Source organism: Antechinus flavipes, chromosome 5, assembly GCF_016432865.1.
Source record: "Antechinus flavipes isolate AdamAnt ecotype Samford, QLD, Australia chromosome 5, AdamAnt_v2, whole genome shotgun sequence".
In the NCBI taxonomy this organism is placed as follows: Eukaryota; Metazoa; Chordata; class Mammalia; order Dasyuromorphia; family Dasyuridae; genus Antechinus; species Antechinus flavipes.
In genome coordinates, this window is record NC_067402.1 from 279915163 (window position 1) to 279927479 (window position 12317).

General features: G+C 38.8%; 1 protein-coding gene across 3 annotated transcripts in view; it reads left to right on the forward strand.

The window, feature by feature from the left end:
• RFX4 (regulatory factor X4) overlaps positions 1–12317 on the forward strand; it is a 134241-nt gene that overhangs the window by 43050 nt on the left and 78874 nt on the right. For all 3 annotated transcript variants that reach the window (XM_051961474.1, XM_051961475.1, XM_051961477.1), the window contains exons 2-3: positions 571–657; positions 10835–10895. In XM_051961474.1, coding sequence (XP_051817434.1) covers positions 571–657; positions 10835–10895 — 148 coding nt within the window. The remainder of the gene's footprint in view (positions 1–570; positions 658–10834; positions 10896–12317) is intronic.

The window sequence follows — 12317 nt, forward strand, 5'->3', positions numbered from 1 at the left end:
TAACCCTGCAGCATTGATCATTTTATAGCCGAGGAAACTGAGGCACAGAGTGTCTGAGTAAATTGTTCAGGCAGATGCAGCTAGTAAGTAGTTGACATGAGATTTGAACCCAGAACTCCCTCACTCCAAAGCTCAATCCCTAATACCATGCTTCCCAATTAATGATAGCCAGGTGATTAGAATGCTTGACTTGCAAGACCTGAGTTCAAATCCTATCTTTAATACTAACTAGTTATGTGACCCCGAGCCATAGGATGGATTTGCAGTCAAAAGCTCTGTAGGTCAAAAATTTGATTTTGTCTCTGGCCACTTTTGTAATGTTGGTGCAGTCATTGACTTCTCTGGTCTCATTTGTCTCTGAAACTGAGGTGTTAGACAGAGTGATCTCTTCCCCTCTGAATCTGTAATGGGAGGAGCCTAATTTCATCTTGGTTAAGTTTTAGAAGGCAATAGTGAAGTTCATGGTTTTTTGTTGTTTTTTTTTTTTTTTTAACACAGTGAAATAATTCATTGACGTTACAAGGTTCCCATTTTCCATAAATGCTGACAACACATTTTTCTATTTTTCAGAGAGCTGGATTGAAAGATGTCTCAATGAAAGTGAAAATAAACGCTATTCCAGCCACACTTCTCTGGGGAATGTTTCTAATGATGAAAGTAAGTAACCAGAAATCCTGCACCCAATTTGGTTTCACATGGCAGAGCCAACAGTTTGATCAAAGGATGACGTCCCTTCCAAAGGTTGCTGGGATGGCTTCAGACCCCAGGAGAAACTTCATCCAAACCCTCCTCTGATGTCCTGAGGTCTAATTTCTTGGGAACTTAGAGAATATTTAAGGGGAGCCCCCTGTCTGGAAGTACCTGCAAGCTAGGAAAGCTCCAGTGATGAGGTCTCTTTCCTGAAGTCCAGCCTAGCTCCTTACTAGGTTGACCAAAAAGAGACTCAATTTTTCTGCAATCGTAATTCATGAAGATATGTTACTAAATCACAGGAGGGCTGTGATCTATATGTGATCATTTGATCAGATGGACAAAAAACCCACAAATCTTTGAGGTGGTACAGAAGGGCCATGGCCCCCAGCAAAAGAAAATAGAATCCCTGCTATTTTTTTTTATTCGATAGTATCAGATGTAGCTGCTTTGGACCAAAGGTGACTTAGGTGCATGAGTACTTACATGTTTTAGCCAAAGGGTACTCTCACTTCCAGGATGGTCGCAGTGTTATGGTTTACAAGGCTGACATTTCAGAACTGTATTCAAGATAAAACAGAAATAATTAGTAAAAGGAAATCACTAGACTTCCATTATACATTAGAATGGAAAATTGGGACAGGTGGGATTATATCCAGGACTTGAAAGAAGTCAAGAAAGCCAGGAAGCAGTGATAAGGAGGAGGGGGTCCCAGGCATGGGGCACAAACAGGGAAAATGTCCAAGGTGGGAGATCAAGTGTCTTGTTTGAGAAACAGTCAGGAGGCTGATGTCATTGGAAGGAAGAATTCATTAAGGGAAGGGAGGAGTGTGTAAGTGGAAGGAAGCTGGAAAGGTGGGAAGTGGCCAGTTTGGGAAGGGCTTTGAAAGCTAGGAGATTAGCACCAGCCCTGAAGTTTGGAGGACCTGAGTTCAAATCTGGTCTCAGACATTTAACACTTCCTAGCTGTATGACCCTGGGCAAGTCACTTAACCCCAAATGCCTCAGCAAAAAAAAAAAAAAAAGAAAAAGAAAAAGAAAAAGAAAAAGAAAGAAAGAAAGAAAGCCAGGGAATTTTATATTTGATTCAGGAGGTGATAGGAGGCCAATGATAGTGATTAAAATGGAAAGTGACATGCATTTTAGGATGAATAATTTGATAGCTGAGTTGAAAATGACATAGAGAAGGGAGCAGAGGCTTAAAGCAGAAGGACCAGTCAGCAGACTACTGCATAGTCCAGGTGTGAGGTTATGAGGGCCTGCACCAGGTTGGACATGTCTAGAGAAAAGATGGAGGCAAATGAGAAGGATGTGAAAGATGTTGGGAACTGAACCAACTGGACCTATTGGTTTTGGGAGGGGAGAGAAATTAAGAGACCAGTTCTAGCCTGAGGGCCCAGGAGGATGGTAGCTCTTGTAATGGAAATTGAAAAGTTAGGAAGTGGGGAGGGTTTGGGGGAAAAGATAATGAGCTCAATTTCAGACATGATGGCTTCAAGATGGCTTCAAGATGTCTCCAAGACACCTAGTTTGAAATGCCCAATATGCAATTGAAGATGGAAGCCTGGAAATCAGGAGAGAACATGGGGCTGGTTAAGTAGCTTTGAGCTATCATCATCACGTCATCAGCAGCAGCACAGCACAGAGATGGTAGCTGAATTCCTAGGAGTTGATTACATCACCTGGGTCTGCTTAGCTCCAAGGCTGGCTTTCTCTTTACTAGGCTATCTTGCCTCTGATATGTCTGATGGCAGATTACAAACCACCAACAGATGATTTCAAATGGATACTTTTATTTGTTTTTAAAACGATGGAGAAATCATTTAGTCTGGAACCCTGGGGAAAGGAAATACAAATAGCAAATTACAAAAGGTACTGATAATGGTACACAGTAGGCATTTAATAAATGCTTGTTGGCTTGACATAAAGACAGAGAGATGAAGAACAATAGCATTATGATGACGTCTGTCGAATTTTCCTTTATCCTTTGATTTCCATTATAAAGGAGGCAGCTGATTGCAGCTGCACTAAACTTGGAATCGCAGGAACCGAATTTGACTGCTTTCTCTGTTGCCTGTGACTGTGATTTGGGGTCAATCATTTTTCTTTCTCTGACACTCAAGTTTCTTCATCCATGAAATGAAGGGATTGTATTAAATATTGTCTGAGATCTCTATCTGATCTAGATCTATGGTGCTATGATACCTCCCTGTCTGCTAGGTGGTGCTGCAGTGGATAAAGCACGGCACCTGTAGTCAGGACCTGAGTTTAAATCCAGTCTCAGATATGGACTAGTTGTGAGACTGTTAGTAAGTCACTTAACCCCTGTTTGCTTTGGTTTCTTTACAGGAATAATAACAGAATTTATCTCCCAGGATTGTTGTGAGAATCAAAGGAGATAATTGTTAAGCATTTAGCATAGTGCCTGCTATGGAAATATTGGCTCTTATAATTATAATTTTTATTTTAAAATGAAAGGATTGTACTAGGCCCCACTCTGAGATCCTTTCCAGCTCCAACTCCATGATCCTATAAATATCATGACAGGTAATGGAGTAGCCCTATAGAATGGCCATAGAGTGATATTTGGTAAAATGGAAAGAATAGTGAACTGGGACTTAGGAGCCCAAGTTCTGTGCTAGCTGTGCAACCCATGCAATTTCTCCATTTGTAAAGTGGGGCTACCTCGTAGGGTTGTTGTAAGGACCAAATGAGATAATGATTAAAAAGCACTTGGGGATCAGCTAAGTGGTGTAGTGGATAGAGCACCAGCCTTGAAGTCAGAAGGACCTGACTTCAAATATAGTCTCAGACTTTTAACATTTCCTAGCTGTGTGACCTTGGGCAAGTCACTTAATCCCAATTGCCTCAGCAAAAATTAAAAAAAAAAAACATTTGGGGCAGTATCTGGCACATACTAAATATTATATAATTACTAATTCAAATTTATACAGTCAATGTGCAAACACTCATCAAATGTTTCCTGGGTGCCAGTCACTGAGCTAAATGTTGAGAATACAATGATTACAAAAGAGAAATACTCCTTATTCTCAGATAGCTTGAATTCTATTTCTAATTATCTTTTTAAAAATTCTGGATTTATCCAAGGCAATTCCAATAAACTTTGGATAGAAAATGCTGTCTGCATCCAGAAAAAGAATTGTAGAGATTAAATGTAAATCAATACATGGTATGTTCACTTCTTTTTTCTATTTTCCCCACTCTCATCATTTTTCCCTTTCATTCTGATTTTCCTCTCCCAACATGATTCATAAAAATGTGTATTAAAAAGTTAATATACATGTATAATCAGAAAAATGAAACAATTAATAAAAGATGAAAAATTCTGAATTTAATAAATACCAAAATAAAATGAGCATTTCCATATATAAAGTAGAATAGAAATAGAGAATCATGTGTGAAATTAGGAATCTCTATATGTTTGGCTTATTTTTCCTTTTATGTTTATAACGACTTCAAGGTGTAATTTTCAATGGTGTTCTCAGGAGTTCACATTCTAACAGGAGAGTCCTGGCACAAACAGAAAGAGAGAAATGGGGATGGTAGGGGAGGGCAGAAACAGAAACAAAGAGACAGACAGATAGACAGACGAGAGAGTATCTCTCTAAAATTCCTATTTTACAGAAGCAGAAACTCAGGTCCAGAGAGATTGAGATCATACAGCTAGTAAGAGACATTACTAGAATTAGAATTATTCCCCATGGTTGACCCTTTAAGTCCAATTCTGCCACTAACCCAGCTTTATAATCTTGGGAAACACTTTTCTAGTGTCAGTTTTCCTACCTGTTAAATGGAAATCACTTCTTAGACCTGAAAAAGACCTTAGAAATCATCTTGTTCAATGTCTTCATGTGGAAAATAAAGAGGCTGAGGCTTAGGAAAAAGAAAAATGAGTTTCTTAAGGCCACAGAGCTAATAGTGGAAGAGTCAAGATTTCTAAAACATCAGCCTGTTTCTTGAGCTAGAGATTTGGACAAGGTTTGGGTTTTTTTTTTCCATCTTTAAGATGTAGGTCATAATGGTAGACTATGCCTCCCTTTCCATAAACATTAGTTGTGTGACATGGGAGACACGTCTAGGACCACCCAGCATGGCATGTCCTCATCAGAGGAGGTGCTGAGCAAAGCAAAATTGAATTGGCTCAAAAACCCCATGAGATGTGCAAATTTAGAGGATCCATCCCAATTGTTCATCTGGACCGGTGGTTCTCAAACTTTTGTTTTTAGTATCTTTATCCTATTAAAATTTATTGAGGATCTCTCCAAAGTGTTTTTGTTTATCTGGGTTATATTTATAGACATTTACCATATTGGAAATAAAAACTATTTTTGAATTTGTAGACCCTCTAAAAGGGTTTCAGAGATCCTCAGGATTCTCTAGACCATACTTTGAGAACCACTGATCTGAACTATTTGTGTCCAATCTGTGGTAGAGCCTTCTAAGCTCATATTAGTCTGATCAACTCAATATCTCCCAAAATAGCTTATTCCATCACTGCTGATGGCAATACCTTCACACTTAACAAATTGTTTGAATCAGAAAAAATTGTTTCCATTTTCTGGTAATAAATCACTTATCAATAAATGTAGGAAACAAGAATGAATCACTGTCAAGAGACTATAAAATAAGTATTTTGATCCTGGAACAGGGGCAGGATCAGGGAAGATCTAGTAGCCCACTTTGGTTAGAATATGAAATATATGAAGGGAAGTCATGTGATACATGGTTAGACAGGAAACCAGTCATTTGTGACTGGCCTTAAATTCCAAGTGCATTTTATTCTGTGGACAATAGGAAACCATTGAGGGTTTAGACCAGGATAAAGATACGGGCAGATCAATAGCTCGTAAAGGTGTTGTTGTTGTTGCTGCTGTTATTGTTATTTGACAGTTGTGTGGAAGATGGATAGGAGAGCAGAGAAGCTAAAATCTGTGAGATCAGTCAGGAGGCTATTACAGTTGTAAAGATGAAAAATGGCTGTAAGACATGAGGAGCAAGAGTCATGGCAATGAGTATGAGTAAAGAAAATGGAGTGGTGAGGGTGTGATGGAGGTGGAATCAATGAGTTTTGTCACCTAATTGGATTTCTTCAGTCTGCTCAAGAAAAATCATGGATTTGGACAAAAGGGACTCTGGTTTAGCTGCTGTCCATGTCCTAGCATGGATGAAATTTCCCAATGGACTAGAATGTAGGGGATCATTACAAAGAACAAGGTGAAAGGAGGTTGAAATCATAATAGATAAAGGAGGCATGGAGTATGGAGAGGGGCTGCTACAGGAAGAAAAGTGAGCTTCTCAAATAAAGGAAGGATGGTTTTTTTAACAAGAGTACATTTTTGTTGTTTTTTCTCCATTTTTAATAGCTTTTATGTTATGCAAAAATAGTTTTCAGCATTCACCTTTGCAAAACCTTGTGTTCCAACTCTTTCTCCTTTCATCTCCCCACCCCCTGCTATAGACAGCGAGCAATCCAATGTGGATTAAATATATTCAATTCTTCTAAACATATTTCAATATATGTCATGCTGTGCAAGAAAAATCAGATCAAAAGGTGAAAGAAAAAAAGAGAATAAAAACAAACAAACAACAAATAAGGTAAAAATACTATGCTTAGATTCATATTCAGTCAGCATAGTTCTCTCTCTGGATGCAGATGGATCTTTCCATCACAAGGGAATTGTCTTGAATTACTTCATTGTTGAAAAGAACCAAGTCCATGACAGTTGATCATCACATATCTTCTTGTTGCTGTGTACAATGTTCTCTTGGTTCTACTCACTTTACTTAGCATCACTTAGCATCAGTTCTTTTCAGTCTTTCCAGGCTTTTCTGAAATCAGCTTGTTCATCATTTCTTATAGAATAATACTCCATTAACGTCATATACCATAACTATTAGAGTAATTTTTAAAAAGATTTGGTGATCCAACATAATATCTTCAACTTTTTTGTTATTGTTTGCATGCTTGTTTTTTCTTTTTCATTATTCCCCTTTTGATCTTATTTTTCTTATTCAGAATGATAAACTTGAAAATATTTAGAAGAATTGCACATGTTTAATCTATATTGGATCAATTACCAACTAGGGGACCTGTGAGGGTAGAAGGAGGGAGAAAAATTTGGAATATAAGTTTTGCAAGAGTGAATGTTGAAAATTATCTTTGCATGTATTTTGAAAAGTAAAAAGCTATTATTATTTTAAAAGAGAAAAGTAAAATAAAACAAAATGGTTAATTGGATAAAAAATTTAAAAAAAGAGTTTGTGTGAGTGAGACACAAAATCACACTCACCCAGTCAGCAGTGTGCTATAAAGAGGAGAAACATTATTCTGGACTGCATCAGTAGGAATGCACTCTATAGTGAATGATCCATTCCTACTCTGTGCAATGTTAGCCCATTTTTAAATAGCAAGCCTAGTCCTTCTTTGATCTTCCTAGGGCTACAGATGAAAAGTTGCACAAGACCTTATAGGACATCTAGTCTAATTCCCCTCTCATTAGATAACAGAAGAGACAGGCACAGAGATAATTAATAAATAAATAACAAGATGCCCCAGGTTATCAGTGAATTTGGACCCAGATTGTTTGATTGCAAAGCTCAAGTTCTTCCCATGACACAGCCAATTTTTCCCTTCCCCTCACCCACTTGAAGACCCTTTTGTTGTCTAGCACCTAGTGTGAGCCTCATCTAATTCTGGTTTTTTAGCTTTTCTGAAACTGTTCTTAAACAACCTTGCCATTTCATTCATGTCTTCAGTTATCTTTCAGTATCTAAACTTCTTCTATGTCTTTTTAGTTGGAGGGTGGATGATGGATGGTAGTTGATAGAAGATAAAAGATAGAAGATGTGAATGGTGGAAAGTAGAAGGTGGGATATGGAAGTTAAAAGGTAGAAAATGTTGGTTGGTGGAAGATCCAAAATGGAAGATGGTGGAAGAAAGATGGAAGATGGAAGATAATGGATGGTGGAAGATGGAAGGTAGATTGTGAAAGATGGAAGATAGAAGGTGGAAGATGGTGGATGGTGGAAGATAGAAGGTGGAAGGTGGATGGTGGAAAGTAAAAGTGGAAGATGGTGGATGGTGGAAGATGGATGTGAGAGTAACTCAAGATTACTTTGGAACACCATAAACAGAGATGTAAAAAAAAATGTAATCACAGAAAAGGAGAACAGAAAGTTGAATTGGTTCATAATAGCCATAGTCTCCAAAATGGCGGTTCAGGCTCCTATGCTCTAAACCCAGTATTTGCCCAAACTTCTCTAATACTATTGAGGATACCACTGTCCTTTCAGTCATTCAAGATCATAACTTCAGTATCATCTTCAACTCTTCACTTCCCATCAACCCAATCAGTTTCTTTCTCCAAACTTTCTCTCTCTCTTGTATCTGTCCCCTTCTCTCTATTCACACTTAGCTTCTAGTTAAGTACCTCACCACCCCTGGCCTAGACTATTCCTTACTAATTGCTCTCCCTGGCTCCAGTCTCTCCCTTTTTCAATTCTCCATACAGCTGCCAAAATGATTTTTCTAATTCAAGGGTCTGACCATGTCATTCCCCTGCTTTTACTGAGTGGTCTACTACTCCTGTGGCTCTCTACTGATCTGGGATGAAGTATTATTTCATCTTTATCTCATCCTTCTTTCATTTTTTTGCATGTAAGCTTCATAATATACAAAGTTATAGATACAGCAGTACATGTAGATAATTTAAAAATAAATCTTCATGTACAAATATTTTGTATTAAGAAGGTTGTACATTCAAAAAAGTTTGGCACTCAACAGTAAAAGGTCAAGATAATGAAGGAAAAATGAGGCAGGTCTGGGAAAAGAAGGAGGAAGAGGAACTAGAAAATAAGTTTAGTAGGAGAGAGTCAAAGGCAAGATGGAAGGACAAGTGAGAAATTGCAAGACTCTTGGGTTATGGAAAAGTAGACGAGTTATATGTGATGGACTCGGGAACATGGCCATCTTGGTGGGTGGTGGAGGTGGCGTTCAGTTGTAAGTCATTGAATATACTGAGGTGCCCCAAAGGCCAAGTTTTCTGAGGTGCTATCAGTGTGTACACTGAAGTTCCCAGCAGTAATGCAAATGATTGTGAACTGAGTACTGAATTCCTAAGGGAGGAGAGGGAATGAGCTAGGGAGGTGAATTATGGCAGAGCCAAGATTTGGTTTGGGTCATAGATCTGAGGGGAGAGACCCTCAGAGAAAAAGCACTTGCTCATTGATGGAGGCATATTGAGGGTCTACAAATAGCAAGGAAGACCAAGGAGCAGATCAGCTCCAACAGCATCCAGGGGCATGATGGGATTGGGGAGAGCAGAGAGAGATGCAGGCTCCTAGGGGAAAGGGCTGAGAACCAGGCATCCATAAGTGTGAGAAGGCAGAGGGAGGATGAAGAAGAGAGGTCTGATAGGAAGGGCTGTTAGCTAATGATAGAATGGGGCTTCCCGAGGGTGTGATGGAATGGGCGGGGATAAACCTGATGGGGTTAGAATAGCGATAGGATAGGGCAGACGGGAGGTGAGAAGGTAGGGGATGGTTTTGCCCAGGGAGCCAAGATCCCATTGTCACCAGGACTATGAAAAGAGGAGATAGGAGTCTGCTAGCCATAGACACGTTGTCACTCTCATTTGTCTTACCTTCCTGAGGACATTGAAAAAGATGGCAAAACAAATCAAGAATTTGGAGAGATAGAAGTGAGGGGGTCAGGGTGTTCCAGGCATTGGGAATAGCCAGGGCAAAGGTTTGGGGGTAGGAGATGGAGTGGCAGCTTGGAAAGTCAGCAAGAAGGCCAGTGTAGAGTAAGAATGGAGAGTTAAAAAGTGGCCAGCTTGTGAAGAGCTATGTAGGTGGAAGAATTGCTGTTGTTCAGTCATTCCACTTGTGTCCCATTTGGGGTTTTCTTGTCAAAGATACTGGAATACTTTGCCATTTACTTCTCCAGTTCATTTTACAGATGAGGAAACTGAGGCAAATGGGGTTAAGTGATTTGCCCAGGGTCACACAGCTAGGAAGGGAATCTGATTTGAACTCAGATCTTGCTGACTCTAAGCCCAGGGCATTATCCACTGCATCCCCCTCCAACTATCAAATTTCACTCATTAGCTATATAACCCCCAGCAAATCATTTAATCTTTCCAAACTTGAGCTGTCTCATCATAAAACAAAAGCATTGAATTAGAAGATCTGTGACATCCCTTCCAACTCTAAATCTTTGATATTTTTACTTCTTTGTGCCTCAGTTTCTTCATCTCTAAAATGGACAGGACAGTCTGTAGAAAACAGCTAAGAAAAGATTTAGACAGTTTTCCTCTCTAGTGATCTTTTATCAATAAAAAGTTTTGTTGTTGTTGCAAGACAATCAGGATTAAATGACTGAGGTTGGATTTGAACTCAGATCTTGCTGATCTAGGCCCAGTGTTCTATCCACTGCACCACCTAATTGTCCATGGAATTAGGAAGTCTTGAGTTCAAATTCCATTCACTAACTAATTAATCATATAGTAGGTGTCTAATGTCTGAACTAAACTCCTCCTGATTCCAATAAATACTTATTAAGCACCTACTGTGTCCCAGGAACTGTGTTAAGTACAAGGGATACAAAAAGAGGGAAGAAACAAAATTAAAACATAAAAAAGGAGGCAAGAGGTAATCCCTGCCTTCAAGAAGCTTACAATTTACTGTGTCATTTGGGTAAAAGAATTCTCTTGACACCCATGGTTATGTTTGTGAGTTACAATCTGTCATTATTTCATTTCCTTAAGCTTCATTAGCTTTCCTAGTATATCTGATGATCCCAGAGTCATAGAGCTAGAGGTAAAGAGATCATTGGAGCCTTTTAGCACAATCCTTTCCCTTTTTAAATGAAGAGACCTTGGCCAAGAGGCTGGGATTTCCTAATTTTCAGCTACCAAGAGGCAGAGCCAGGATTCAAACTCAGACTCTTAAGTTATCCTTCATTCTGCCCATTGCATCAATACTAGGAAGCATCCATGACAGGATTCTAATTGCAAATGGGAGGATACACAGGCAGACATACACACCATTTCCCCATCTGGGAGAGTTAAAACTCTTTGTTTTTCCTACCGAGTCTTAATTTTTTTTCTCTTTCCTTTCACAGATGAGGAAAAAGAAAATAACCGAGCGTCCAAACCCCATTCAACACCTGCCACCCTTCAGTGGTAAGTTTCCTCTTTGAAAGCCATAATAAAGCCCTAATGTGTTTCTGTCTTGGCCATGGAGCCAACTGCACCAACTTTGCTGCTGCCAAAATGAAAAGATAATGGGTTTTTTAATTTTTTAAAATTATGTAACTGAATACTTTGTAATTAATCTTCAGGTATTGAATGAATGTGTTTTGATTGTTATTAATAATAATCAGATAATTTTATCATGAGCTTGTCTGTAGAAAATGCAAAACTCTTAGGGGAGTTGAAGTATTTCAATGACTTGTGAATTCCAACACTGTACATTTCTCAATATAAAATATGAAAATAAGCTAAGTTTAGTGGGTTTTCCCTGACCAAACCCCATCTCTAGCATTTGAAATCACTCTCTTCTTTCACAGATTGTGATAAATAACATACTCTCTGAGACTCCCTCATCTATAAAAAGAGGTTGAAATCTATGACCTCTACAATCAGTTTCTGCCAGTGTTAAACCTATGATGAGATAGATAGATAGATGATAAATAAATGGATGGATGGATGATAGATAAATCGATGGATAGATGGATGTATAGATAGGTGGATGGACGGATGGACGATTAGATAGATACATAGATAGATGGATGATAGATAAATGAGTGATAGATGGATGAATGATAGATACATAGATGGATGGATGGACGGATGGATAGACAGATAGATGGGTGATGGATAGATAGATGAATGGATGATAAATAAATGGATGGATAAATGAATGTATAGATAAATGAATGGATGGATGGAGGGATCCGTAGATAGATAGATGGATGGATGGATGATAAATGGATGAATGATAGATAGGTGATGGATGGGTAATAAATAAATGGATGGATGGAAGGATGGATAGATGAACAAATGAGGATAGATGGATGGATGGATGGATAGATAGATAGATGAATAATAGATAGATAGATGGATAGATACATGGATAGATACACCCCAACTTTGCTGCTCACTGTCTGTGTTAGGGTTAGGTCTTATTGGATTAGGTTTACAAGTGATTACTCCAGGGTTAGCCTGTCCTCATTGCTTCTAGTTATTTTTTCTTTAGTAGACTTGGCCCTGCCCCATCCTCTACATTTAGCTAAAACACTTCCTATAAGGGCAAATCACTAGAAGATGCTTCTCTAGAGAACATCTGGCAAGAGCTAGGATCCCTAATGATGCAAAGAATGGGCATATTCACTTTTGTTAGCACATGGCTATTATTAAACAGAGGCTTTAGAGCTTACAGACTCTTAGGGATCTTAGAGGCTATCTACTCCAGCCTCTTCATTGAACAGAGGAAGAAACAGAGCCTTCAAAGAGGAATAAATTACCTGCACAGTGTTTTGTAGAGATGGGATTCAAACTTAGGTCTCCTGACTCTCAATTTAGCACTCTCTCCCTTTTACCAAT